We start from the raw sequence: 22,894 nt of genomic DNA, 5'->3' as shown, positions 1-22,894 counted from the left end.
GGCGCTCTGGGGGCGGGTCCTGCGGCACCGCCCGGGAAGCTGCGTGAGGTTGGGAGGGTACCGCCACATCCTCCTCCTCCTTCTCCTCCTCCCGGTCCAGACGAGCCGAGCTGGGTCGTGGCCGAGCCGAGGGCTCTGAGGGGGCAGGCGGAGCGGGGCACGGAGCCATGGCGCACCAGACCGGCATCCACGGTGAGGGCAGATGGCGGACGGACAGGGGCCGAGGGAGAGTCTGAGGCTGCGCCCCCTCCTGGGCTCCCGGCCCCTGTTTCCGATCCGGCACCAGCCTAGGGAAGCTTCCTGTTCTCTTGCAGCCGTGGGTCGCCTGGGGTGGGCAAATCTTAGTGGGGTGCGGACTTACTGGGCATAGTTGGGGGTGAAGGTATCTCTGTTCCCATCCGGGGGTGGATGTGCCTGTGTGTGCCTATCTATGTATATTTGTCCCTTTCTGGGAGTGGGTGTACCCGGATGTGCACATCTGAGGGAGTGAGCACGCATGTGCACTTGTATGTACGGACCTGTGTGCACATCTGGATATGACTGCTTGTGTACATCTAGGGTCATTCGTGCACATACAGCAATGTCTTGATTGGACACTGTTGCATGGAACCATCTTTAGACATCAGTGTTTCGTGACTGTATGCACATGTCTGTGGGAGTCTGTGTGTGTGTGTGCACGCACAATTTGAGTGCATCTCAGTGTTCATTTGTTACCATGGATGGGTGTTTGGCTTGTACTGCTTTATGTCTGTGTGAGGAGGGAGCCCCGACCTTTGGCTCCTCCCAGGACCTCACAAACCAGCCTGGGAAAAACTAAATGGGATGTGGAGAGTCACCAATCTGACCTTGACCTCTGATCTCCTGAGTCTGCCCCAGCTGGTATTGGAAGGTCCCAGCTCCAGGCTGGAGGTAGGAAAGAGGCTCCTGACCCTAGAGATTCCAGGCCAGGTCCTCCTTCAGCCCAGAGCATCAGCCTCCTCTCTCAAATGGCTTGGTTTCCTCCTTACACAGGATGGGAAAGAAGCAATGACCAGGGGCCAGGTGTTCTGACCCTACCCAGGCCTCAGTGTCCCCCTGTGTCACTGACCTGGGAGGGCTACCTGGCCTGTGGGGAAGGCCCAGGCTGCTTACCCAGGTAGCCCAGTGGTTTGGCCTTCAGCCATTCCTCCTACCACACCAGGATCCTCTGCCTGGGGCCATCATCATCGACCAGGCTGACCACCTGGTCTGCTTGCGGTTGTGGCCGCTTGGTGGCTGGCCCTGAGAGGGTTTCCCTGGCCCCGCCCACAGGACCAGAAAAGGCAGAGGTCTGGGTCTGGGCCAGCTACTCTCCAAGAAGAGCTGGAGGGGCAGCTTCATGACTCAGCCCCATAGAAGGGAACAGCCCCTCACTGGACCTGCCCCTTCCTTCCCCTTTGTCTGATCGTTGCTGTCGCCTCTAACTGGGAGGGGATCAGAAGTTAGGGCTCCTCCTCCCCTCTCTGGGCTGACCAGTCCTGTGGCCTGGGCCCTCCCTCACTCCCTCATTTCCCATATGCTGAGATGAGCCTGCCTAGGGAAATCTGGGGGCTGAACCCCTTTCCCAGCCCTCCTTGTGCGTGAGGGCAGCCCACTCCTTTCCATTTCTGGCCTGGGGAGGTGGCAGGAGAAATCACCCTGGATGCCCAGGTGCCAGCCCTGACATGGCTATAAGTGTGGATCTGCTGACCTCAGAGCAGGGCAGGGGAGGGACCTGTAACCTGAGGCTTACTGGGTGGAGGGGTGGGGGGTAAGGCAGCAAGTAGGTGAGGGTAGGGGGGGCATGAATCTTTGATGATTGAGGCTCAGGTGTCCCAGGCCTGGCCTCTGGATTATTGATGGTGGCTGAGAAGGCATGGAGGGGGATGTCTCTCCCACTACTGGGGTGTCAGTTTGTCCTGGTAACAATAGAAGCAGGAGGTCTGAGCAGGTGGAAGGAGCAGCTTAGCACAGCCTGCCCAGCGTCGTTACAATAACACAAGTTAATGATTATTATTAGGAGAGGCCCCCGTTGCGGAACACTGTCTCCTATTTACTCCTCAGCATTTGGGGAGTATTAGCCCCATGTTATAGATGGGTTTGAGGTTCAGTGAGGTCAGAGGTCACACACAGCTACCGGAAAGGTGGAGCCCCAGAATCCAGGCTCTTCATCATGGACCGGCTTGGGGTCCACAGAGGAGCATCTCTGTCCTGGCCCAGTGGGGCTGTGTCCATGCCAGGGTGCTCTGAGCCCCAAGGGCCTGCTGAACTTAGCTGGGACCCTGCCCTCCCAGCAGTCTTGGAGGCTTGTATACAGCCTGAGGTCTCAGGCTCAGGGTCACCCTTCATGAGGGCCACCCGAGGACATGACCAGAGTTTGTTTTCCTAAAGGTCCCCCCGCCCCCACCACACCCAAGCTGCCCAGTCTGGGCCCTATAAATATTCTCTGACCTCAGGCCTCCAGCTGTGCTCCTGCAGAATTCTCCTGACCCCTGGGCAGCCCCAAGGTCATGCTGGCCTGGTCCTGTGTACCCAGAGGCCCAAGCAGGGCCCTTCCCAACTTAGACCTTGGTTTCCTCATCTGAACCATCAGTGAATCTGTGACTTCCGTGGTTCCCTAGTTCTGACCACAATCCTCACCTCTGTACCTGGGTCCCTGTTCATTGGCCATCACCTTCCAGCTCTGTGGCTCAGGGACCAAGACAGGGACTGTTTTGGAGAGTCTCCGAGAGCCATTCCTCTTCCCAGCTGCTGGGGGTAGGGGCTTATCACCGCCTGGTGGGGCTGAGCCAGGGTTGGCCTGCCTCCTCAGGGCCTCTCAGGGTCAGGCAGCCTGGCTGGTGGGTTGGGGCTGGGTATGCATGCATGCATGTGTCAGTGTGTACCTCTGTTTTTTTGGGTACATTTTGTACAGCTTCTCTCTTGCACACATATATCAGTCACACTCTGCATTTGCCTGTCTGCGAATTTCCTAGCACCCTGGGGACTGTATCTGTGTGTGTGTGTACATTTGTACATCTAAATGTGTGTGTCCATTTCTGTTTGACCAGCTGAGAGTGTTTGCGTTTCTGTTCCTCTCTCTGTCGCATAGTGTGTTTATGTGTAACATTCACATATGCTGGATTGGTATGTACCTATTGGCACATGCAATGTGCATTGCATGTGTGCATGTGTGTGTGTTTGCATGGGCATGTGTAGACAGACACAGTAATCAGTGCACATTGGGGGCGGTTGTTCATGTATTTCTCTCTGTGGATGTGACAGTCTTGGGAAGGTCCCAGGCCAGCTCAGTGCTGAGCTTTCCTGGGGGGCAGGAGATAGGTGAGGGCCATTCACTCTGGCTGGTTTGGCCTGTCCCAGAGCCCGCCCCCATTCTCGAGTGGGCCGTCCCACCCCTGCATGCCCTGTCAACGGAGCTCTCGCAGCCAGCAGGCCGCCCGCCTGCCACCTCTGTTGGCTAAATTTGGGAGCTTGTGTTCAGCGGCTGTCTCGGGTTCCCAGTCACATGGGGGGCCGTATTTAACCCGGCTCCCAACTCCACCACCAGACCCCCCAGGACGGAGCAGGCCCTGAGTGTCTCTGCCCGTTCCCTCTGCCTGCTCCTCCCCCACCATGTTTCTTGTTCTTGTAGCCACTGAGGAGCTGAAGGAGTTCTTTGCCAAGGCACGGGCTGGCTCTGTGCGGCTCATCAAAGTCGTCATTGAGGACGGTGAGTGCCTCCTACGGGCGAGGGCACAGGCTGGTGGCTGGGCCCAGCTGCTTCTCTGGGAGGGGAGGGGATGTGGGCCTCTAGCCCCCTCAGGACCTCAGTTTCCCATCTGGGAATGGGAGATGCTGTGTCGGAGAGTTGGGGGGACCCACCGTCATTATGCCTGTTGTACAGAGCCGGAAGCCAAAGCTAGGGAGGGAGCACAGAGAGCCCTGCCCAGGGTCCTCCCCGCCTCACAGAGGCTCCGAAGGTATCAGCAGGGCTGATTGGGAGGCTGGGCTGGGTGGGGTGGGGGGGCAGGGGATGACTTAGGACAGGCACTGCCCCATGTGGCTAGTGCCACTCACCTTCCTCTGTGGTCGGCAGGCCTGCCTGGCTTGGCTAAGGCCCCGGGGGCATCCTAAGGCGAAGCTGGGGCCCTGCCCTTGGGAAGTGCCCTCACAATGGGGAGGAGGGACACGTGTCAGCCTCTTGGAGAATAGGACCAAGGGATTCCAGGCTTGGCTGGGCTTTGACCTGGACTCTGGGGACCTGGGGCTACCGCAAGGGGAGGTGCTGGGGGTATAGGGCTTGGGGGTGGGCGAGCTTGAGCTGAAGCTGAAGTGGGGAGTGGCTTTGGGGAGACAGAGGATTAGACTGAGTCTTGAGAGGGCTGGGGGTGGAGAAGTCCTGGGATAGAAAACAGCTGAGGGGCTGTCCCTGGAGGTGAGGGGTGACAGACTCCAGGAGTGTGGATGGGAGTTCCCACTGTGACTCAGCAGGGTAAGAACCCAACTAGTAGCCATGAGGATGCGGGTTTGATCCCTGGCTCCACTCAGTGGGTTAAGGTTCCAGCATTGCCACAAGCTGCGGCTTAGGTCGCAGATGCAGCTTGGATCCAATGTGGCTGTGTTGTAGGGCGATAGCTGCATGTCTTCGACCCCTAGCATGGGAACTTCCATATACCGCAGGTGCAGCCCTAAAAAGAAAAAAAAAAAAAGGACTGGGGGTGGGCCAGACCCCCCACGAATCCTTCCAGCCCTTCTTGGTAGCCATGCCGTAGTGGGCCCTTCTAGAGGCTCCCCAAATGAGTCTGGTACCTATCTGACTGTTCACACATTGAGTTGGGTCAAAGTAGAGTCTGCTCGGTTCCAGAATTCACCCCAGGCTTTAGGGCCAGAGCTGTGCTGGGCTTTGTCCAGGGTCCCCAGATTTAGATATCCTCAGAGGCTGGGTTGGGGTATTGGGGTAGGTCAGGAGTGAAGGATTCTTGGGGTGGTAGCCATAGAGCCCCCAGACTCCTCCAAAGAGGTTCATGGATCCCACTTCTCAGCCTTCCCTGTCACCTCCCAAACAGGACATCCCTGTAGACGTTTAGTAGGAGTCTCTCAGTGGGCCCTTATCTCCATTCTGCATTATGCTGTTTGGGCACCTGGGAGTGCCCAGGAGGGTCCCGGCCACCTGACAGGCAGCCACTGCCCATATCCAACTGAGTGTGGTTTGAGCTCCTGATTTTTCTAGAGAAGCCATGAATTCTATTTCTTTAGTGGGAGTTCCACTAATACTTACCAGTTCGAAAAATATTAGCAACAAATTAAACAACTTTGGCAGTGCTGTTGGGGCCCAGCCCGCCTGTGATTGCTGGTCTTCAGCCTTAATCCCATTTGAGTTTTGGGAGGATAGGTGAGGAGGCCAAGGCCAGAGGCAGGCCTCTGGGCTGGGCCTGGCTTGTTGGGGCTCCCAGACAGTCAGGACTCTTGCCTCCATCGAGAGGGCCTGGTGGTCAAGTGCAGGTACCCCCTGGCCAGGTGGTGATTGTTCCCTTACCCCAGTTCTTCCTCCAGCCTGATCCTGTGCACACCTGGGCTGGTGTTGGTGCCACACTAAGGCTCTGTGGGCTGATAGGTAAAGTGTGGGTCCAGCCTTGATATCCCTGTCAGCAACTCTGCACCAGCCAGGGAGGTGGCAGGCCTGGTCAGCCCAGGCATTAAGAGGTTGGCTGCTTTTGATTTGTTACTTTTGGGGAAGGGGCTGACAGCTGGTGGATGGCAGCAGGGTATCTGTTTACACAATGTGGTAGCAGCCCTTGTCTCCTTCCTCCCCGTGTGCTTTTACTCCTGCAGATTCCTGTGGCCTCCGGCTGTGACTCCACTGCTCACAGCACGTTTGTTCTAAGAAGGGGGTGCTGAGGTTCTGCTGGAGCCCCAGGCTGAGCAAGGAGGGGGCAGGAGGAGGTGCAGGGAGGCTGTGTACTGAGCAGCTCTGCCGATGGGGCGGGTCCGAGAGTGTGGGTGTCTCTGAGGGGCCGCGCTGTTGGTGGCATTGGGCACACGCTGTGTCTTGGTGTGGTTGTCTGTGTTGGGTCATCTGTGGGCATATTCTTGAGGCCATTTCTGTGCACATGCGTGTGCACGTGTAGAGGCAGCAGTGCATGTTCATTCATTCACTCAGGCACTGGTTCAGTCACATGGACATCCTTCAGGGTCTTGAGGACTCCAGGGGAAGGTGAGGTGGGTAGTCAGGGAGTCTGAGCCACAGCCAGAAGCTGAGGCCAGTTGGCTGAGGTGTGTGTGGAAGATGGCTACTCCTTGGCTCACCTGGCCTCTGCCCCCAGAGCAGCTCGTGCTGGGTGCCTCACGGGAACTGATGGGCTGCTGGGACCAGGACTATGACAGGGCCGTGCTGCCGCTGCTGGATGCCCAGCAGCCCTGCTACCTGCTCTACCGCCTGGACACGCAGAACGCGCAGGGCTTTGAATGGCTCTTCCTCGCCTGGTCACCTGATAATTCCCCTGTAAGTCCTAGGGGCAGGGGCCCAGCCCCAACATCAGAGGAGGGGGGACGCTGGGTCTGGTCAAGGTAACACGGCCCTGCCCTGGGGAGTCTGAGTTGGGAGACATCAGATCTTGTTCCAGGGTATGAGCAAGGGAGGAAGCCCTGTTCTTAGAACCTGGGGTCTCCTAGAGCCTTGTCAGCCTGGCTCTGGGAGGCAGAGATTAGACTGGGTGAGGGCTCCCCCTGCTGTCTGAGCCACCCACTGCATCCTTGTGTCTATGCTGCGCCCTCTGCTGGACTCGTGGGCACAAGGAAGTAACCAGGTCCCCACCCAGAGGCTCCCTTATAGTCAGTCCTGCCTGGAGGGGTCTCAAGGTTTGCCCCCTGCCCGTCAGGTACGGTTGAAGATGCTGTATGCAGCCACACGGGCCACAGTGAAGAAGGAGTTTGGGGGCGGCCACATCAAGGATGAGCTCTTTGGGACTGTGAAGGTAGGGCCCCCACCCCCAACCCTGGGGCTGGAACTCACCAGACTGGGGCATGGACCCACAGAGGGTGGGATGTTATTCAGGGTCACAGAATAAGTGGGTGCCAGGTTTGGGGATGAGTGGTGAGGTCTGGGTGAGCATGCTGGGGTGCTCAGTGGGCTTTTGCCAGCACACCCCAAGGTGCTCATATATACCTCTGCATCCCCTGGCCAGGATGACCTCTCCTTTGCTGGGTACCAGAAGCATCTGTCGTCCTGTGCAGCACCCGCCCCGCTGACCTCAGCCGAGAGAGAACTTCAGCAGATCCGTATTAACGAGGTGGGTGTGTTGGACGGGGTGGGCAGAAGTCCTGGCCTTGGCTCTGGATGTGAGAGTGGGGCTACACCTTGGTTTGGGTGGGCAAGGGCTTCGCTCACTGTGCACCTGTCCGCAGGTGAAGACAGAGATCAGTGTGGAGAGCAAACACCAGACCCTACAGGGCCTGGCCTTCCCTCTGCAGCCTCAGGCCCAGCGGGCACTTCAGCAGCTCAGACAGAAGATGATCAACTACATCCAGCTGGTGGGTGCCAGTCCCTGCCCCAGGCTCACACACAGGGCATGTTGCATCCACACCCTGCTCCTCACACTCATGTACGAATGTGCACCTTCCTGGCCTGTTCACTTTAGCTAACCCGTGTACTTGTGGGAACATGCTGCCCCCCATCCCTGCCTGTCCCCGAGCCACATGTGTAGTGGATGCACTCTCTTCCCTTGCCCTGCCCAGCCCCTGCTCACACGCAGGGACACCTGGGAGACGCTGTCCCTCGTCCTGCCCTCCATACCACGTATGTATGTTACCCCTGGGTTCATCCCTCGGCCTTGAGCCACTTCCTGTCCCAGACTCCCTCATCAGCCCCCCGACCACCCCCTTCCCCTAGCCAGGGTCTCTCTGCCCAATGGTCCAGCATGCCCCCGGTTCAAGCAGAGTGGCCTCTCCCTTCCAAGCCGTGTCCCCCTGAGAGACCTCCCCTCCGGGGATGGGCCCGCCCAAGGGTGGTGCCTCTGAGATCAGAGCCTTCCCCGCTGCCCTCTCCATCGTCCTTGGCAGGACTTGCTCTGCTAGCAGAGTGATCAACAGGCAGTTAGTGCTGGGCCCAGGAGTGGCCTCTTTACAGGGACCCGCATTTTGGGAGGGCCCCTGGGAGGAGGTCTCAGGAGAGAGAGATCACATAGATTTCCAACACCTCAGAGGGGTTCTCAATGGGAAAGGTGGGCCTGGGCTCTTCCCCATGTGGAACCCTCATGTCTCCCCCTGCCCCTTGGCAGAAGCTGGACCTGGAGCGAGAGACCATTGAGCTGGTGCACACTGAGCCCACGGATGTGGCCCAGCTGCCGTCTCGAGTGCCCCGCGATGCTGCTCGCTACCACTTCTTCCTCTACAAGCATACCCACGAGGGTGACCCCTTGGAGTCTGTGGGTGAGTGGACCCAGTGAGATCCCCGTGCCTGTGCTTGGGCACGAGCAGCATTGGCCTCCCACTGGGCAGGCCTCCCACAGGGGGACATGAGGCAGTGGGAATCCCGGGCCTGCCTCGTCACCTCCCTGTGCCTCCATAGTGTTCATCTACTCGATGCCGGGCTACAAGTGCAGCATCAAGGAGCGCATGCTCTACTCCAGCTGCAAGAGCCGCCTCCTCGACTCCGTGGAGCAGGACTTCCAGCTGGAGATCGCCAAGAAGGTGGGTGCCCATTCCGTAGGGCCCTGTCACCCTCCATGTGGGGTCGTTGGAAGCCCAAGACAAGGGCACATGGACGGGGAAACTGAGGCCCAAGGGGTAACGTGCATAGCCAAGGGCCACCTAGCTAATTGCTGGCTTGGACAAGCCTCAGCTATGACCCCATGTCTCTTTCCTGGGGTCTGGAAGGCAGGTTGGGGGTGACAGAGCATGCAAGGCACAGGCCCTGGGCTCTGCTCCTGGAGGTGGCATTTCAAGTGGGGGTCTGGGAGGACTCCCCAGGGCTGGTGCGTGAGAGATCAAGAGATTGCCTCAGGAGTGGAGGTAACCAAAGGTAGGGGGTATCAGGGACCCCAAACCCATGGCATGACCAGCTACTGCCTTGCCCTACACAGATTGAGATCGGCGATGGGGCAGAGCTGACGGCCGAGTTCCTCTATGACGAGGTGCACCCCAAGCAGCACGCCTTCAAGCAGGCCTTCGCCAAGCCCAAGGGCCCTGGAGGCAAACGGGGCCATAAACGCCTCATCCGTGGCCCTGGCGAGAATGGGGATGACAGCTAGGTGACAGGAGCTGAGCCCCACCGGCGTGTGGACTGTGGGGCCGCCCCTACCCCACCCCTACCTTCACCCCCATGGCCACCTCCCTCCTTTCCAGCCTGGGCTCCAGGTGGGGGTTGCCTCCTGTGGGGCAGGAGAGCCGGTGACTAAACATTCTTGTAGCTTCCGAGGGCCACTGGGCTGGCATTTTGTGACTCTCCCCCACTGTTGTCCCCTGCTCTCATCCATGTGTCCAGGGTGTCTGGGGGCCCTGCCCAGCTGGCTCAAGGGGCTGGCTGGGGGGCCTGGCATGAACCTGGCCCCCAGGGAACTGAGACCAGGGTCCCAGCACAGCCCAGAAGGCTTTGGCCATGAGGGGTGAGGTCATTTGGGGCTGAGCCAGGGGGTCACTGCAGGACAAGATGGTTGAATGCTGTATTTTTTAAAGAATAAAATATTTTTAAATCAACACCGAGTCTGGCCCTGAGGGACCACCTCTGGCCCTGGGGCTGGGAAGGCCCTGGGTGGAGAATTGCCCCCTCCCAAAGCTGAAGGGGCCTGTTGCCTGCTAGGTGGAGCTCCAGCCCTCCTGGTTGCAGGTGTATAGGGAAGCGCGCGTGCCTGTGTGTGTGTGTGTGTGTGTGTGTGTGTGTGTGTGTGGTCTGTGTGTGCTGCAACAAGGTAGCACAAACTTAGTGACTTAAAACCACGAATGTTTGTTCTCAGTCTGAAATGAGCTTTACAAGGCTAACATCCTGGTGTTGGCAGTTCTGGTTTCTTCTGGAGGCCCCAGGGGAATCTGTTTCCTTGCCTTTTCCAGCTCTAGAGGCCGCTTGCCTTCCTTGGTTTGTGGTCCCTCCCTGTGTCTTGAGTGCCAGGGGAATAGCATTTTTCTCTCTGATTCTGCTTCCGGGGTCACATAGCCATCAGTAGTCAAATCTCCTCAGCCTCTGTCTTATACGGACACTTGTGATTGTATTCAGATAATCCAGGACACTCTCTGCATCTCAGATCCTTAACTAAATCCCACCTGCAAAGTCCCTACCATGTAAGGAAACATGTTCACAGGTTCTGGGGATCAGGACATGAACCTCCTTAGGGACCCGCCACACTGGGTGAGCTCTGCCCACAAGCTGCGGTTGCTGTGAGGTTGGGGCATGGCAGCTGTGTGTGGACATCTGGATCTTGGTGCCTTCAGCCTGTGTGTGTACCTGCAGCTGTCTGTACCTCTCCTAGGTACTTGTGTTCCTGCCCTGAGGGGCCTGGGTCCCTGGTCCCAGGGACTCTGGGAGTATCTCCGACTGGCTGGGGGTTCAGTAGGAATTTTATTCTGTGCCTCTGAGAAGTGGGTGGGAGACCCCTCCCAACCCCCCCCCCCCATCCCAGGTGGGAGGTGTGCAGGGGAGGGGACTTGTGGGGCTGGTGATAGATTCAGATGCTGGATGGGCACTCTCTTTTTCTTGTGAGAGTATCTTGGATTGGGACTCAGGGCAGGGTCCCAGCCCTGGGGTCTTAGCCGCTGCCAAAGCCCTTAGAATTGTAAGAGAACCGGATCCCTACCTAGCCAGGATCCTGAGAAGGAGGCCTGTCCTTTCCCACCCCAAACTCTGGTTCCCAGGTAGGCAGGAAGACAGTGCCATCACCCCCACGCTGCTACACCACCTGGGCCCATGAACCAGCTGGTTGCCTGGCAGCTTGGAGCCTGCCTGCCGTGATACCCACCCAGAAGCCTGCCCTGGCCATTCCCCACCCCTGGCAGCAGAAGCGCTATTCGTTTGTTCACTTATTCAGGCATTGCTCAGAGATACTTGATGCTTGCCCAGGGCTGAGGACTGGAGACCCATGGACTCAGCAAATATTGAGCACCTACTGTGTGCTGGGTACTGTGCTGGGCTCTGGGGATAGATTCTTGCCCTCAAGTAGCTGACATTCCAGCAGAGGAATAAGAGAATATACAAGAAACTGAAAAATCAATGATGTGGTGTGTTAGCAAGTGGCAATTATCACGACAAGGTAGGTAAAATAGTTCAGGAGGGAGTTCCCTTCATGGCTTTGTGGTTAGTGAACCTGACTAGTATCCATAAGGATGCGGGTTCGATCCCTGGCCTCGCTCAGTGGGTTAAGGATCCAGTGTTGCCGTCTGCTGTGGTGTAGGTTGCAGACGTGGCTTGGATCCCACTTTGCTGTGGCTGTGGGGTAGGCTGGCGGCTACATCTCTGATTCGACCCCTAGCCTTGGAACTTCTGTTATGCTGTGATGCACAGTCCTAAAAAGACAAAAAAAAAAAAAAAGGCTCAGGAGTATCCAATCCAGGGTAGGCTTTTATTTTATTTTATTTTTTTTATTTATTTATTTTTGCTATTTCTTTGGGCCGCTCCCACGGCACATGGAGGTTTCCAGGCTAGGAGTCGAATCGGAGCTGTAGCCACTGGCCTACACCACAGCTCACAGCAACGCCGAATCGTTAACCCACTGAGCAAGGGCAGGGACCGAACCCGCAACCTCATGGTTCCTAGTCAGATTTGTTAACCACTGCGCCATGACGGCTTTTATAAGAAGGTCAGAGCAGGCCTCACTAAGAGGGTGACTGTAAGCCAAGACATAAAGGAGGTGAGGGAAGTGTTCTTGTCGTGGCTCAGTGGAAATGGAATCTGACTATTATCCATTAGGACACAGGTTTGATCCTTGGCTTCGCTCAGTGGGTTAAGGATCCAAAGTTACCATGAGCTGTGGTGTGAGTCACAGATGTGGCTCGGATCTGGTGTTGTTGTGGCTGTGGCATAGGCCAGCAGCTATAGCTCTGATTTGACCCCTGCACTGGTCAAGGTGAGAGGTGACAGCAGCTCAGACCAGGCTGGCAGACATGAAGGTGGTGGGCAATGGGCAGATTCTGAAGGTGGAGCCAGCAGGACTTGCTGAGGGTCTCGGGTCACCTTAAGGCTTTTGGCTGAGTGGTTTGTTCCAATCACCTGGGTCAGAGGTGCGTCTGGGGAGGATGAAGCAGGAGGTACCAGCTGGCCTGGCAGTAATGTTTGTGCTCTGACGGTGCCCTGGGAATGCAGGGAGGATGCTGCGGTGGGAGCAGGTGAACCTGGGCGGGTTGGGGCTGCCTCCACCCCCCAACCCCATGTGCCAGGCTCCATATGGCACACAAAGCTCTGGGGATGGGGCCGCAGGGGCAGGAAAGGGCAGTGGGAGAGCTGCTGGCCTGTGTGCTGCCTGGAGGCAGAGGCTGAGAGGGCTGAGCCTGGAGGGTGAGAGATTCCTCTTGGGATGGGAGGACCCTAGCGTGGGTGTCAGCATGGCCATCCGGTCTGGCATTGCCCCTAATTCCAATCTCTCGCTGACTTTAGACTGGTTTCTGGGCCTTCATTTCTACCCAAGGACAGGTGTGAGGCCCTTGCCATGTGGAGGATCATTAGGACAGGCTGGGGGTGGGGGAAGGGGGAGTGGAAAGAGGAAGGGGTGAAGGGGCCGTCTGCCACCTGACTATGTAAATGCCTTCTGACTCATTGCATCCCCCTCCCCCCCACCATGGGATGCAGGAGAGGGGCGGGGGGGGGGGGGGTGGCGGAAGGGGGCTACTAGGTTATTGTGAAATTCTCACTTCCTCTGTTCTCTGAGCTGCCACCACGGGAAGGGGCTGAGAGCACGAACATCCTTCACTGTAGCTGCTGCCCAGTCTGCCAGCCAGACCCTTTGGAGAAGACCCCACTCCCTGTCATGGTAGGACCAATTGCAGCCCTCAGCCCCCAGGGAAGGGGACAGTGGGAAGTGGCAGGGAGAAAGTTGGGCTTGGTGGCTCAGACTGTGATGAAAGTGGCTGTACTCAGGTGGCTCTGGGGACAATCACTGAACCCTGAAGACATCAGAGCAGAAGACCTTCTCTGAACCATTAGACCCAAACCCATTGTTTGGGTGATGAGGCTGGGACCTAGAGCGCTGGGCTGCAAGGGAAGTGGATACCCAGGGCTGGGCCCATCTGCCCTTTGCTGCCCAGCCTCCCCTCCAATCCCTTCCGACCCCCAGCAGGTTAAGTGTTTGGGCCGGAGGGAAGTGGGCAGAAATTGGAAAGAGCTGGGCATGGCCACCCTGGTCAGGGGCCCTGGGTAGTAATCAGCCTGAACCCCAGCAGGAGACCTTCATCACCACCTCTTGGCCAAGTGGAGAGGGAGGGGTTGGGGGAGCTTGATAAAAGTGCAGAGGAGGCTTTTCAGGGGGTTAGAGGGAAAGGAAGGTGTCCACTTGCTCAGGAGGAAAGAGAAATGGTTTCCAAGGAACAGAAGGGGAAGGGGGGCGAGCCTGGGGGGCCTGTTGACCACCTACCTGGCTCTGCTCTCCAGCTGGGGTTTGGTTATCAATGAATGCTCTAGGTCATGCATCTGGCTGGTTTCCAGGTCTCAGGACCTGTTCTGATTCCTGGTTCTGAGTAAAGGCTGTCTCAGACCTGAGTTCAAGTTCCCCATGGGCCTTGGAGTTGGGACATGCACTGGGCAGAGAAACAGGAACCACCCTGGAGCGCTGGGAGGGAGGGGGCTGCAGCCCTGCTGGGAGACACCCCCCAAGTTCAGCGGAGGTGGAGTTGTGGCCATGTACTCATATGGTGCCCATCCCCACAGGGCCCCCGCTGCACCCTGCACCCCCTTTCTCTCCTGGTGCAGGTGACAGCGCTGGCTGCGGCTCTGGCCCAGGGCAGGCTGCCTGCCTTCCTGCCCTGTGAGCTCCAGCCCCACGGCCTGGTGAACTGCAACTGGCTCTTCCTGAAGTCCGTGCCCCACTTCTCGGCGGCAGCGCCCCGGGCCAACGTCACCAGCCTCTCCTTACTCTCCAACCGCATCCACCACCTGCACGACTCCGACTTTGTCCACCTGTCCAGCCTACGAACTCTCAACCTCAAGTGGAACTGCCCACCGGCCGGCCTCAGCCCTATGCACTTCCCCTGCCACATGACCATCGAGCCCAACACCTTCCTGGCCGTGCCCACCCTGGAGGAGCTGAACCTGAGCTACAACAGCATCACGACCGTGCCTGCCCTGCCCGACTCCCTTGTGTCCCTGTCGCTGAGCCGCACCAACATCCTGGTGCTAGACCCCACCCACCTCACTGGCCTACATGCCCTGCGCTACCTGTACATGGATGGCAACTGCTACTACAAGAACCCCTGCCAGCGGGCGCTGGAGGTGGTGCCGGGTGCCCTCCTCGGCCTGGGCAACCTCACACATCTCTCACTCAAGTACAACAACCTCACGGAGGTGCCCCGCAGCCTGCCCCCCAGCCTGGAGACCCTGCTGTTGTCCTACAACCACATTGTCACCCTGACGCCTGAGGACCTGGCCAATCTGACTGCCCTGCGCGTGCTTGATGTGGGGGGGAACTGCCGCCGCTGTGACCATGCCCGCAACCCCTGCAGGGAGTGCCCAAAGGACCACCCCAAGCTGCACTCTGACACCTTCAGCCACCTGAGCCGCCTCGAAGGCCTGGTGTTGAAAGACAGTTCTCTCTACAACCTGGACACCAGATGGTTCCGAGGCCTGGACAGGCTCCAAGTGCTGGACCTGAGTGAGAATTTCCTCTACGACTGCATCACCAAGACCACGGCCTTCCAGGGCCTGGCCCGGCTGCGCAGCCTCAACCTGTCCTTCAATTACCACAAGAAGGTGTCCTTTGCCCACCTGCACCTGGCACCCTCCTTTGGGCACCTCCGGTCCCTGAAGGAGCTGGACATGCACGGCATCTTCTTCCGCTCGCTCAGTGAGACCACGCTTCAACCTCTGGTCCAACTGCCTATGCTCCAGACCCTGCGCCTACAGATGAACTTCATTAACCAGGCCCAGCTCAGCATCTTTGGGGCCTTCCCTGGCCTGCTGTACGTGGACCTGTCAGACAACCGCATCAGCGGAGCTGCAAGGCCAGTGGCCATCACAAGGGAGGTGGATGGTAGGGAGAGGGTCTGGCTGCCTTCCAGGAACCTCGCTCCACGTCCGCTGGACACCCTCCGCTCAGAGGACTTCATGCCAAACTGCGAGGCCTTCAGCTTCACCTTGGACCTGTCTCGGAACAACCTGGTGACAATCCAGTCGGAGATGTTTGCTCGCCTCTCGCGCCTCGAGTGCCTGCGCCTGAGCCACAACAGCATCTCCCAGGCGGTCAACGGCTCTCAGTTTGTGCCACTGACTAGCCTGCGGGTGCTGGACCTGTCCCACAACAAGCTGGACCTGTACCACGGGCGCTCGTTCACGGAGCTGCCGCGCCTGGAAGCACTGGACCTCAGCTACAATAGCCAGCCTTTTACCATGCAGGGTGTGGGCCACAACCTCAGCTTCGTGGCCCAGCTGCCCGCCCTGCGCTACCTCAGCCTGGCGCACAATGACATCCATAGCCGAGTGTCCCAGCAGCTCTGTAGCGCCTCGCTGTGCGCCCTGGACTTTAGCGGCAATGATCTGAGCCGGATGTGGGCTGAGGGAGACCTCTATCTCCGCTTCTTCCAAGGCCTAAGAAGCCTAGTCTGGCTGGACCTGTCCCAGAACCACCTGCACACCCTCCTGCCACGCGCCCTGGACAACCTCCCCAAAAGCCTGAAGCATCTGCGTCTCCGTGACAATAACCTGGCCTTCTTTAACTGGAGCAGCCTGACCCTCCTGCCCAAGCTGGAAACCCTGGACTTGGCTGGAAACCAGCTGAAGGCCCTAAGCAATGGCAGCCTGCCATCTGGCACCCAGCTGCGGAGGCTGGACCTCAGTGGCAACAGCATCGGCTTTGTGAACCCCGGCTTCTTTGCCCTGGCCAAGCGGTTAGAAGAGCTCAATCTCAGCGCCAACGCCCTCAAGACAGTGGAGCCCTCCTGGTTTGGCTCGCTGGTGGGCAACCTGAAAGTCCTAGACGTAAGCGCCAACCCTCTGCACTGTGCCTGTGGGGCGACCTTCGTGGGCTTCCTGCTGGAGGTACAGGCTGCCGTGCCTGGGCTGCCCAGCCGCGTCAAGTGTGGCAGTCCGGGGCAGCTCCAGGGCCATAGCATCTTTGCGCAAGACCTGCGCCTCTGCCTAGATGAGACCCTCTCGTGGAACTGCTTTGGCATCTCGCTGCTGGCCATGGCCCTGGGCCTGGTTGTGCCCATGCTGCACCACCTCTGCGGCTGGGACCTCTGGTACTGCTTCCACCTGTGCCTGGCCTGGCTGCCCCACCGAGGGCAGCGGCGGGGTGCAGACGCCCTGCTCTACGATGCCTTCGTGGTCTTTGACAAAGCTCAGAGTGCTGTGGCCGACTGGGTGTACAATGAGCTGCGGGTGCAGCTGGAGGAGCGCCGTGGGCGCCGCGCACTGCGCCTGTGCCTGGAGGAGCGAGACTGGTTACCTGGCAAGACGCTCTTCGAGAACCTGTGGGCCTCAGTCTATAGCAGCCGCAAGACCCTGTTTGTGCTGGCCCACACGGACCGTGTCAGCGGCCTCTTGCGTGCCAGTTTCCTGCTGGCCCAGCAGCGCCTGCTGGAGGACCGCAAGGACGTTGTAGTGCTGGTGATCCTGCGCCCCGATGCCTACCGCTCCCGCTACGTGCGGCTGCGCCAGCGCCTCTGCCGCCAGAGCGTCCTCCTCTGGCCCCACCAGCCCAGTGGGCAGGGCAGCTTCTGGGCCCAGCTGGGCACAGCCCTGACCAGGGACAACCACCACTTCTATAACCGGAACTTCTGCCGGGGCCCCACGACAGCCGAATAGCACTGAGTGACAGCCTAGTTGCCCCAGCCCCCCTGGACTTGCCTCTCTGCCTGGGGTGCCCCAACCTGCTTTGCTCAGCCACACCACTGCTCTGCTCCCTGTTCCCCACCCCACCCCCCAGCCTGGCATGTAACATGTGCCCAATAAATGCTACTGGAGGGCCAAGAGCTAACCCTGAACTCACTGGAGGTGTGGCTGGGAGGAAAGAAGGGAGAATTCTCCACACCTTCCTAAAATGAAGAGGGGCAAGAAGTGATTTGGAGGTAATTGTCATGGAGGAAAATGGAGGGCCCAGAGGGCAAAGGGTCTGCGGTAGAGGGAAGTTGCTAAGGGCAGCTGTGTTCACTAGCATCTTTTCAGTGGAGTCTGAGGAACATCACTGAATGTGGTCTTGGTCCTTCCCAGAGAGCAGGCTGGGTCCCCTGCCCCTTTCAACCTCTCCCTGAATGCCCAACATTACTGGGCTCATCACACCTCTGTTGTAATTGGCCTTAGGATCTGCCTCACTCACCTGCCGGAATGAATTTCCCTTGAGGCCAGAGAACTTGAAGGCCGGCTCCATTTCTGACCGTCTGGCCACCAGACTCCTGGGAGGCCCGGGCCCTGAGGAATGTTCACTCCTAAATAAATGGGGAAAGATTTTCAGCATGTTCAGAGGAGGTGATTGCGCCCTCTGGTGGCCACGTCTGTGCTGCACCCAGGAGGCTGGCCCGGGTTGCAGAATGGAAGGTTCTTGGCTTTATCCTGGCAGCACCAAGCTGAAAGCCACAAATGATTTGAGAGTGCGCTCACAGTTCATCCCTTTCTGTTTCCACCTAGAGTGCATGCTGGGTCTCTCTGTTCTGACTTCAAAGGGAAGCCCAAGTGAGCCACCATCTGGCTACAAATGTGGGGCCCCTTTCCCTGGCCCTGCCTGTCACAGCTGACTGCATTTAAGTGAGGCTTATAGCCACATCTGACCAGGATGGAGTATTTGCGTGTTTCTAGTTTTGATAGTATATTTCAGGATAATGCCTGGAGCCTCGATGACCAAAGTTTGGAGACAGGCTGTCATCGGGTCCTGTCAGGCTTGGAGCCCTTGAGGTGTTTCGCCCAGGCCAGCTGTTTCATCATCCTCACAGTTAAACTTGCCCTTTAAGGAACAGAGGAGACACGTGTAGCCTGACAGTCTGAGCTGGGAACTGGGGCCTGGGGCACCAGGAGTGTGGAGACAGAGTAGCTGGCCCCAGCCAGTTTGGGGCAGCTCTAGCTGCTCAGGGCCTCTGGGCTGGAAAGCTGGAGCTCCTGCAGAATTGACTAATCTTGCAGCCTGATTGTGAGAAGCTGTGGTGGGGGCAGGGGCTGCTTTTGCCTCCCTATCGGCCACAGCTGGGAGAGAAGTATAGTCCTCCTTCCCTTTTCTGACCTGGGTACAGGGTCTCTTGCAGGGGGCTGGCATGCTCTGTTAGCTGTCTGCCTGAAAGAAAGGCAGAGGAGGGTCTCTGACCTACTGGGCAGAAGCCCCACTCTGGCTTCTGGAGGAGCAGGGTGAAGGTAGAGCATGGTCCTGTGCATGTCCTTGGCCCATGCCTGGGGAGAAAAGGAAACAAAAACCATCTTATCCCCAGGCTGGAGTCTTTGGGGAGGCCCCTGCTGAGTGGCTCTGAGGCCGCTCTGGCCACATTCAGAGCAGGAGCAGGAAGTAGGGCCCTGTCCCGGGCACCACATTTTGCATGTGGGAAGCACAATTTGCTGGTCTCAGATCAACAGAGTCTGCCCTTGGGCAGCTCCCAGCCAGAACCTCTGTGAACACGTTACTCACTTATGCTCACAGTCCTGGTTCTTGTGGGACTACAGATTCAGAAGAAGAGCATTTTGGAGATGAAGCATGGGGGCTATGGTAGGAAGACTGTTAGACTCAGCTTAAGTGATTTTCAGGGTCCATGACACTTGGTTCAGCCTGCAGGGAAAAGCTCTACTCTCCTCTATGGGGTCAGGGGGCAGAGCCACTACCCCAGGCCCTGCAAGAAGCTCTAGGAGCTGGGCTCTTGTGGGGCTGGGTGGGAAGCACTGTGCTCAGGAAAGGTGCTCTAGCTAGCTCCCCGCCCCCTCCTCCACACTGCTGGGCATGATCACCTGTTAACACCACCTGCAGCGCAGCTCTGCAAGGCTGGGGAGGAGATGGGGCTCAGGTCAGATTACCTGGGGTGATCACCAGCTCTGCCATTTGGGTTATCCTGGGCAGGGGACCTCCCCTGTGGAGCCTTCAGTTTGTTCATCTGCAGGTGGGCATGGCCAGAGTTATTGTGCAGGCTATGGAAGGATTCGTGGATTATATACATGTGTGAGGTCTGGGAAACCTCACAGGTCCTGGGTGGTCATTATTAGGGAAGGGGCATATGCTGAGGACAATCAGCAGATGTGACTTTGAGAGGTTCTTTCTCCACCCGGAGATTGATCCTCCTGAGTCAGGGACCTTCCCAGAACCCTTAACAGGGCTCAGAGGCGCAGAAGCTGGGAGCAGGACTGGGTGTCCGCAGACCCTGGTATTGCCTCCTTGTGCTTTTTGCCATTAGGGAGTGAGTGCCAGACAAGTAGAGGTCTGGGCACAGGACTTAGGAAAACTTGATGGGAAGAAACGTACATGTGAGGAAATTCTACCTGCTGGCATTTTAGGCTACAGCTCTTCCCCCCTGCCCCCAGGACTCTTTATTTAATGCCTTAGGCTTCTAACTGTTCTTGGGCAACTTCCATGACATCATATATTTTCACAGCTGAATTCTTATTGGAAGCCAAGCTGCTCATTTGTAAGCAGTTCATAAATCCCATCTACTTCCTGCAGAACATTCCTTCATCTTTTGTTCTCAACCTTCAATAGCCGTGAGAAGTTGTGCTGATAACCTTGTTGACCCTGTGGGAAAGAAGGTGGGTCTTGCTCAGCTTTCAGAGGGAAGAAACTGGATCCAAGGTGGAGGGGAAATTGCACTGGGGGGAAAGGAGGTGGAGGGAGTTCCAGGCGTGGGAACGTGAGGGACAATGGAAAGGCCCTGAAAGCTCTCGTGAGGGAGCAGAGCTGGGAAAGCTGAGGGAGGCATGTTTCCTGAACAGAAAGGTACCATGTGGTGGTTCCCAGGGGATGTGACTTCCATCATGTCCCGCGGCTGCCTGGGTGTGTGGCTCTATCTGATGGGACCTGGACTTGGGACCTCTCTCAATGCCCACCCCAGCCTCTTGGGCAGTGGTGGAGCCCAGCTTGGTCCGGAAAGGAGCCAGCATCCGCCTCTCTAGAGCTGAGAGACGGTGGGGCCAGGAGACGGGCCCTCCAGCTCTTTGGTGTTTCTTCAGCTCAGCTATTCTTTCTGGCACAGTAGCCTTGGGTGTCCTCCATGGTCCTGGTTTTTTGTTTTTTGCTTTTCAGGGCCGCACCCACGGCATAGGGAAGTTCCCAGACTAGGGGTCAAATTAGAGCTACAGCTGCCGGACTAGCCACAGCCACAGCAACACAGGATCCAAGCCGCATCTGTGACTTATACCATAGCTCATAACAACTCCAGATCCCTAACCCACTGAACAAGGCCAGGGATCAAACCCACATCCTCAGGGATATTAGTTGGGTTTGTTACCACTGAGCCACATGGGGAACTCCCCCTGGGTCCCTGTTATGGGCTGAATGTATCCTCCCATCAGTCGAAGCCCTAACCCCCAGGTGATAGCATTTGGAGTTTGGGCCTTTGGCAGATAATTAGATTAAGGCACAGGGCACACCCTTCATGGTGGGATTAGTGGTCTTTTAAGAAGAGGAAGAGGGAGGGATTCCCATCGTGGGCTCAGCAGAAATGAACCTGACAAGCATCCATGAAGATGCAGTTTCCATCCCTGGCCTCACTCCATGGGGTAAGGATCTGGCGTTGCCCTGAACTGTGATGTAGGTTGCAGATGCGGCTCGGATCCCACATTGCTGTGGCCATGATGTAGACTGGCAGTTACAGCTCCAATTCGACCCCTAGCCTGGGAACCTCCATATGCAGCAAGTGCAGCCATAAAAAAAGACCAAAAAAAAAAAAAAAGAGGAAGAGGGAAAGGACATGCACTCAGTGAGCAGACAGCTGTCTGCAAGCCAGGAAGAGGGCTCCCACCAGGCACCAAAGCTGATGGCGCCTTGACCTCCAGCCTCCAGAACAGTGAGGACACGTCTCTCTGTGGTCTGTGTTGTTTAGTTATAGCAGCCTGAGCTGAGACAGTCCCCTTTCTTTCACTCAACACATTTGCTCAGCATCCAGTGTATCAGGTACTGTGCACAGTGTTGAGGAGACAGGGTTGAGAACAACAGGGAAAGCATCAACAGGGGTGGCAACCAGGGGTTTGAAGGGCAGCCAGGGACAGGGGGTGGGGGAGGCCAAGCGATGGTGAGAACTCAGGAGGGGCTGCCTTGGCCTGGGGTCTCGGGGAAAGTCTCTCAGACCCCTGTCCTGTGTGAAGAGAGGCAGCTACACCACAGTTCAGGGAAGGGGAATCCAGGAGAGAAACAAGGGCCAACACTAAGGCCTGGAAGCTCCTTGGGCAGCTGAGACCCAGACACATGCGCCCGCCCACACGTGAGGCAGCATGAACAGGTAAGGGTGAGGTGGGGATGAGCTTGGAGAGCTGGATGGGATCCTGACCCCCAAGAATGCTGTCAGCTCCCATGACCATCTAGAATTTAATGAGTGCCACTGGAAGACCCCAAAAGGTTTTCTGCAGGGGAGGGAATTTATATTTTTAAAAGTTCTCTCAGGCTGCTGTGTGGGGTTGAGACCGGGGTTGATGCCAGTGTGATGGTAGCAGTGGAGGTGACGGGAAGTGGCCTGGCCTGAGATAGATGTACCTTCAAGGTAGAGCAGACAGGACCTGGTAACAAGTCTCACATGAAGGGAAGACAGAGCTGACTTCCACATGTCAGGCTGGAGTAACTGGGTAGACGAGGGGAAATGAGGGGACGGGCAGTGGGGGAGGAGTGGGCAGACCCAGGGGCCCTCAGGAGCCATGTGGGGCCTGTGCTTGCTTGCAGGTGGTCAGCGACCTACAGCTGGAACTGAAGACCTGGGGTGGGGGGATGGGAAGGGTTAAGTGCAGTTATGTAGGAACCCAGTGGGTGCCCAACATTCAGAGAAGGACCAGCTCAGGAAGGAATAAGAAAATCAGGAAAGGTGAGTGGCATGGAAGCTTAGAGAAAGCTGTAAAAAGGCCAAAGACAACCAACCACCTCAAATACCACTGGGTGATCCAGTGAGGGAAAACAAAATGGGCCACTGGATTTGGCAGGACAAGGCAAGATGCATCCAGAAGAGGGAGGTCTCCACAAGGAACAGCACAAAAGACCAGGTGGGGAGGGCCAAGCAGAAAGCGGGCAGAACAGAGGGATGTGGCAGTAGCTAGATGGGGGTGGAGACAGGGGAGAGCTTGTTTGTCCTTAGGATGGATGAGTGCCTGCTGCAGGCCAATGGGGAGAAATTCATGACACAGAAGACAAGAGATGGTCACAGAAACGCACCAGAAGCAGTGGGACCCAGAACACAAGCAGCAGCAGCAGCCACGGTAAGGAGCACGAAGGCCTTCACTTCCACTGGAAGGGATGCAATTACAGGTACAGGACAGGTGCCTGGGGACCTGCTGGTGACAGACAAACCTGACTTTCACAGGGAAGTGTGAGGCAAGGCAGTGGCTGGGAAGGGAAAGAGGAAGGGAGGCAGTCACAGCGGGATGGCTGGGCAGCGCTAACTGCCCTGACTGCTGCCTTAGGTTTGAGGGGGAGACTTAGAGTTAAACAGTGGCTGCTCAGAGCCACTGGAGTGCAGCTGGGCGGCCTTAGGCAGCCACGCATGCGCATGCAAGCTGCTGGCTTGTCATGGACTGGGAGGTCCTGCCACCCGGGCAGGCTCTGAAGCCACACCCAGAAGACCAGGATATTTTCACACATTTCATACAACTCAACAATATAGACCAAGTTTAAAGGGATGAAGAAAATGA

General features: G+C 57.5%; 1 protein-coding gene across 3 annotated transcripts; it reads left to right on the top strand.

The window, feature by feature from the left end:
* LOC125125268 (toll-like receptor 9) lies at positions 1 to 17,076 on the top strand. Of its 3 annotated transcripts, none has more exons than XM_047776086.1 (9): positions 1 to 192; positions 3,629 to 3,706; positions 6,300 to 6,478; positions 6,855 to 6,950; positions 7,161 to 7,265; positions 7,381 to 7,506; positions 8,253 to 8,403; positions 8,543 to 8,664; positions 13,820 to 17,076. In XM_047776086.1, exons 1-9 carry the CDS (start codon positions 168 to 170, stop codon positions 16,907 to 16,909), a joined length of 3,972 nt encoding a protein of 1,323 aa, XP_047632042.1. In that variant the 5' UTR covers positions 1 to 167; the 3' UTR covers positions 16,910 to 17,076. The 3 variants fall into 3 exon arrangements, with proteins under 3 accessions (XP_047632042.1, XP_047632032.1, XP_047632021.1); XM_047776076.1 differs by lacking the exon at positions 13,820 to 17,076 and adding an exon at positions 9,057 to 9,669 and having other exon boundaries at positions 14 to 192; XM_047776065.1 differs by lacking the exons at positions 1 to 192; positions 3,629 to 3,706; positions 6,300 to 6,478; ... (3 more) ...; positions 8,253 to 8,403; positions 8,543 to 8,664 and adding an exon at positions 12,765 to 12,926.
* Positions 17,077 to 22,894: the final 5,818 nt, after the last annotated feature.

Source organism: Phacochoerus africanus, chromosome 1 (assembly GCF_016906955.1).
Source record: "Phacochoerus africanus isolate WHEZ1 chromosome 1, ROS_Pafr_v1, whole genome shotgun sequence".
In the NCBI taxonomy this organism is placed as follows: Eukaryota; Metazoa; Chordata; class Mammalia; order Artiodactyla; family Suidae; genus Phacochoerus; species Phacochoerus africanus.
This window is presented reverse-complemented; position numbering and strand designations above follow the sequence as displayed.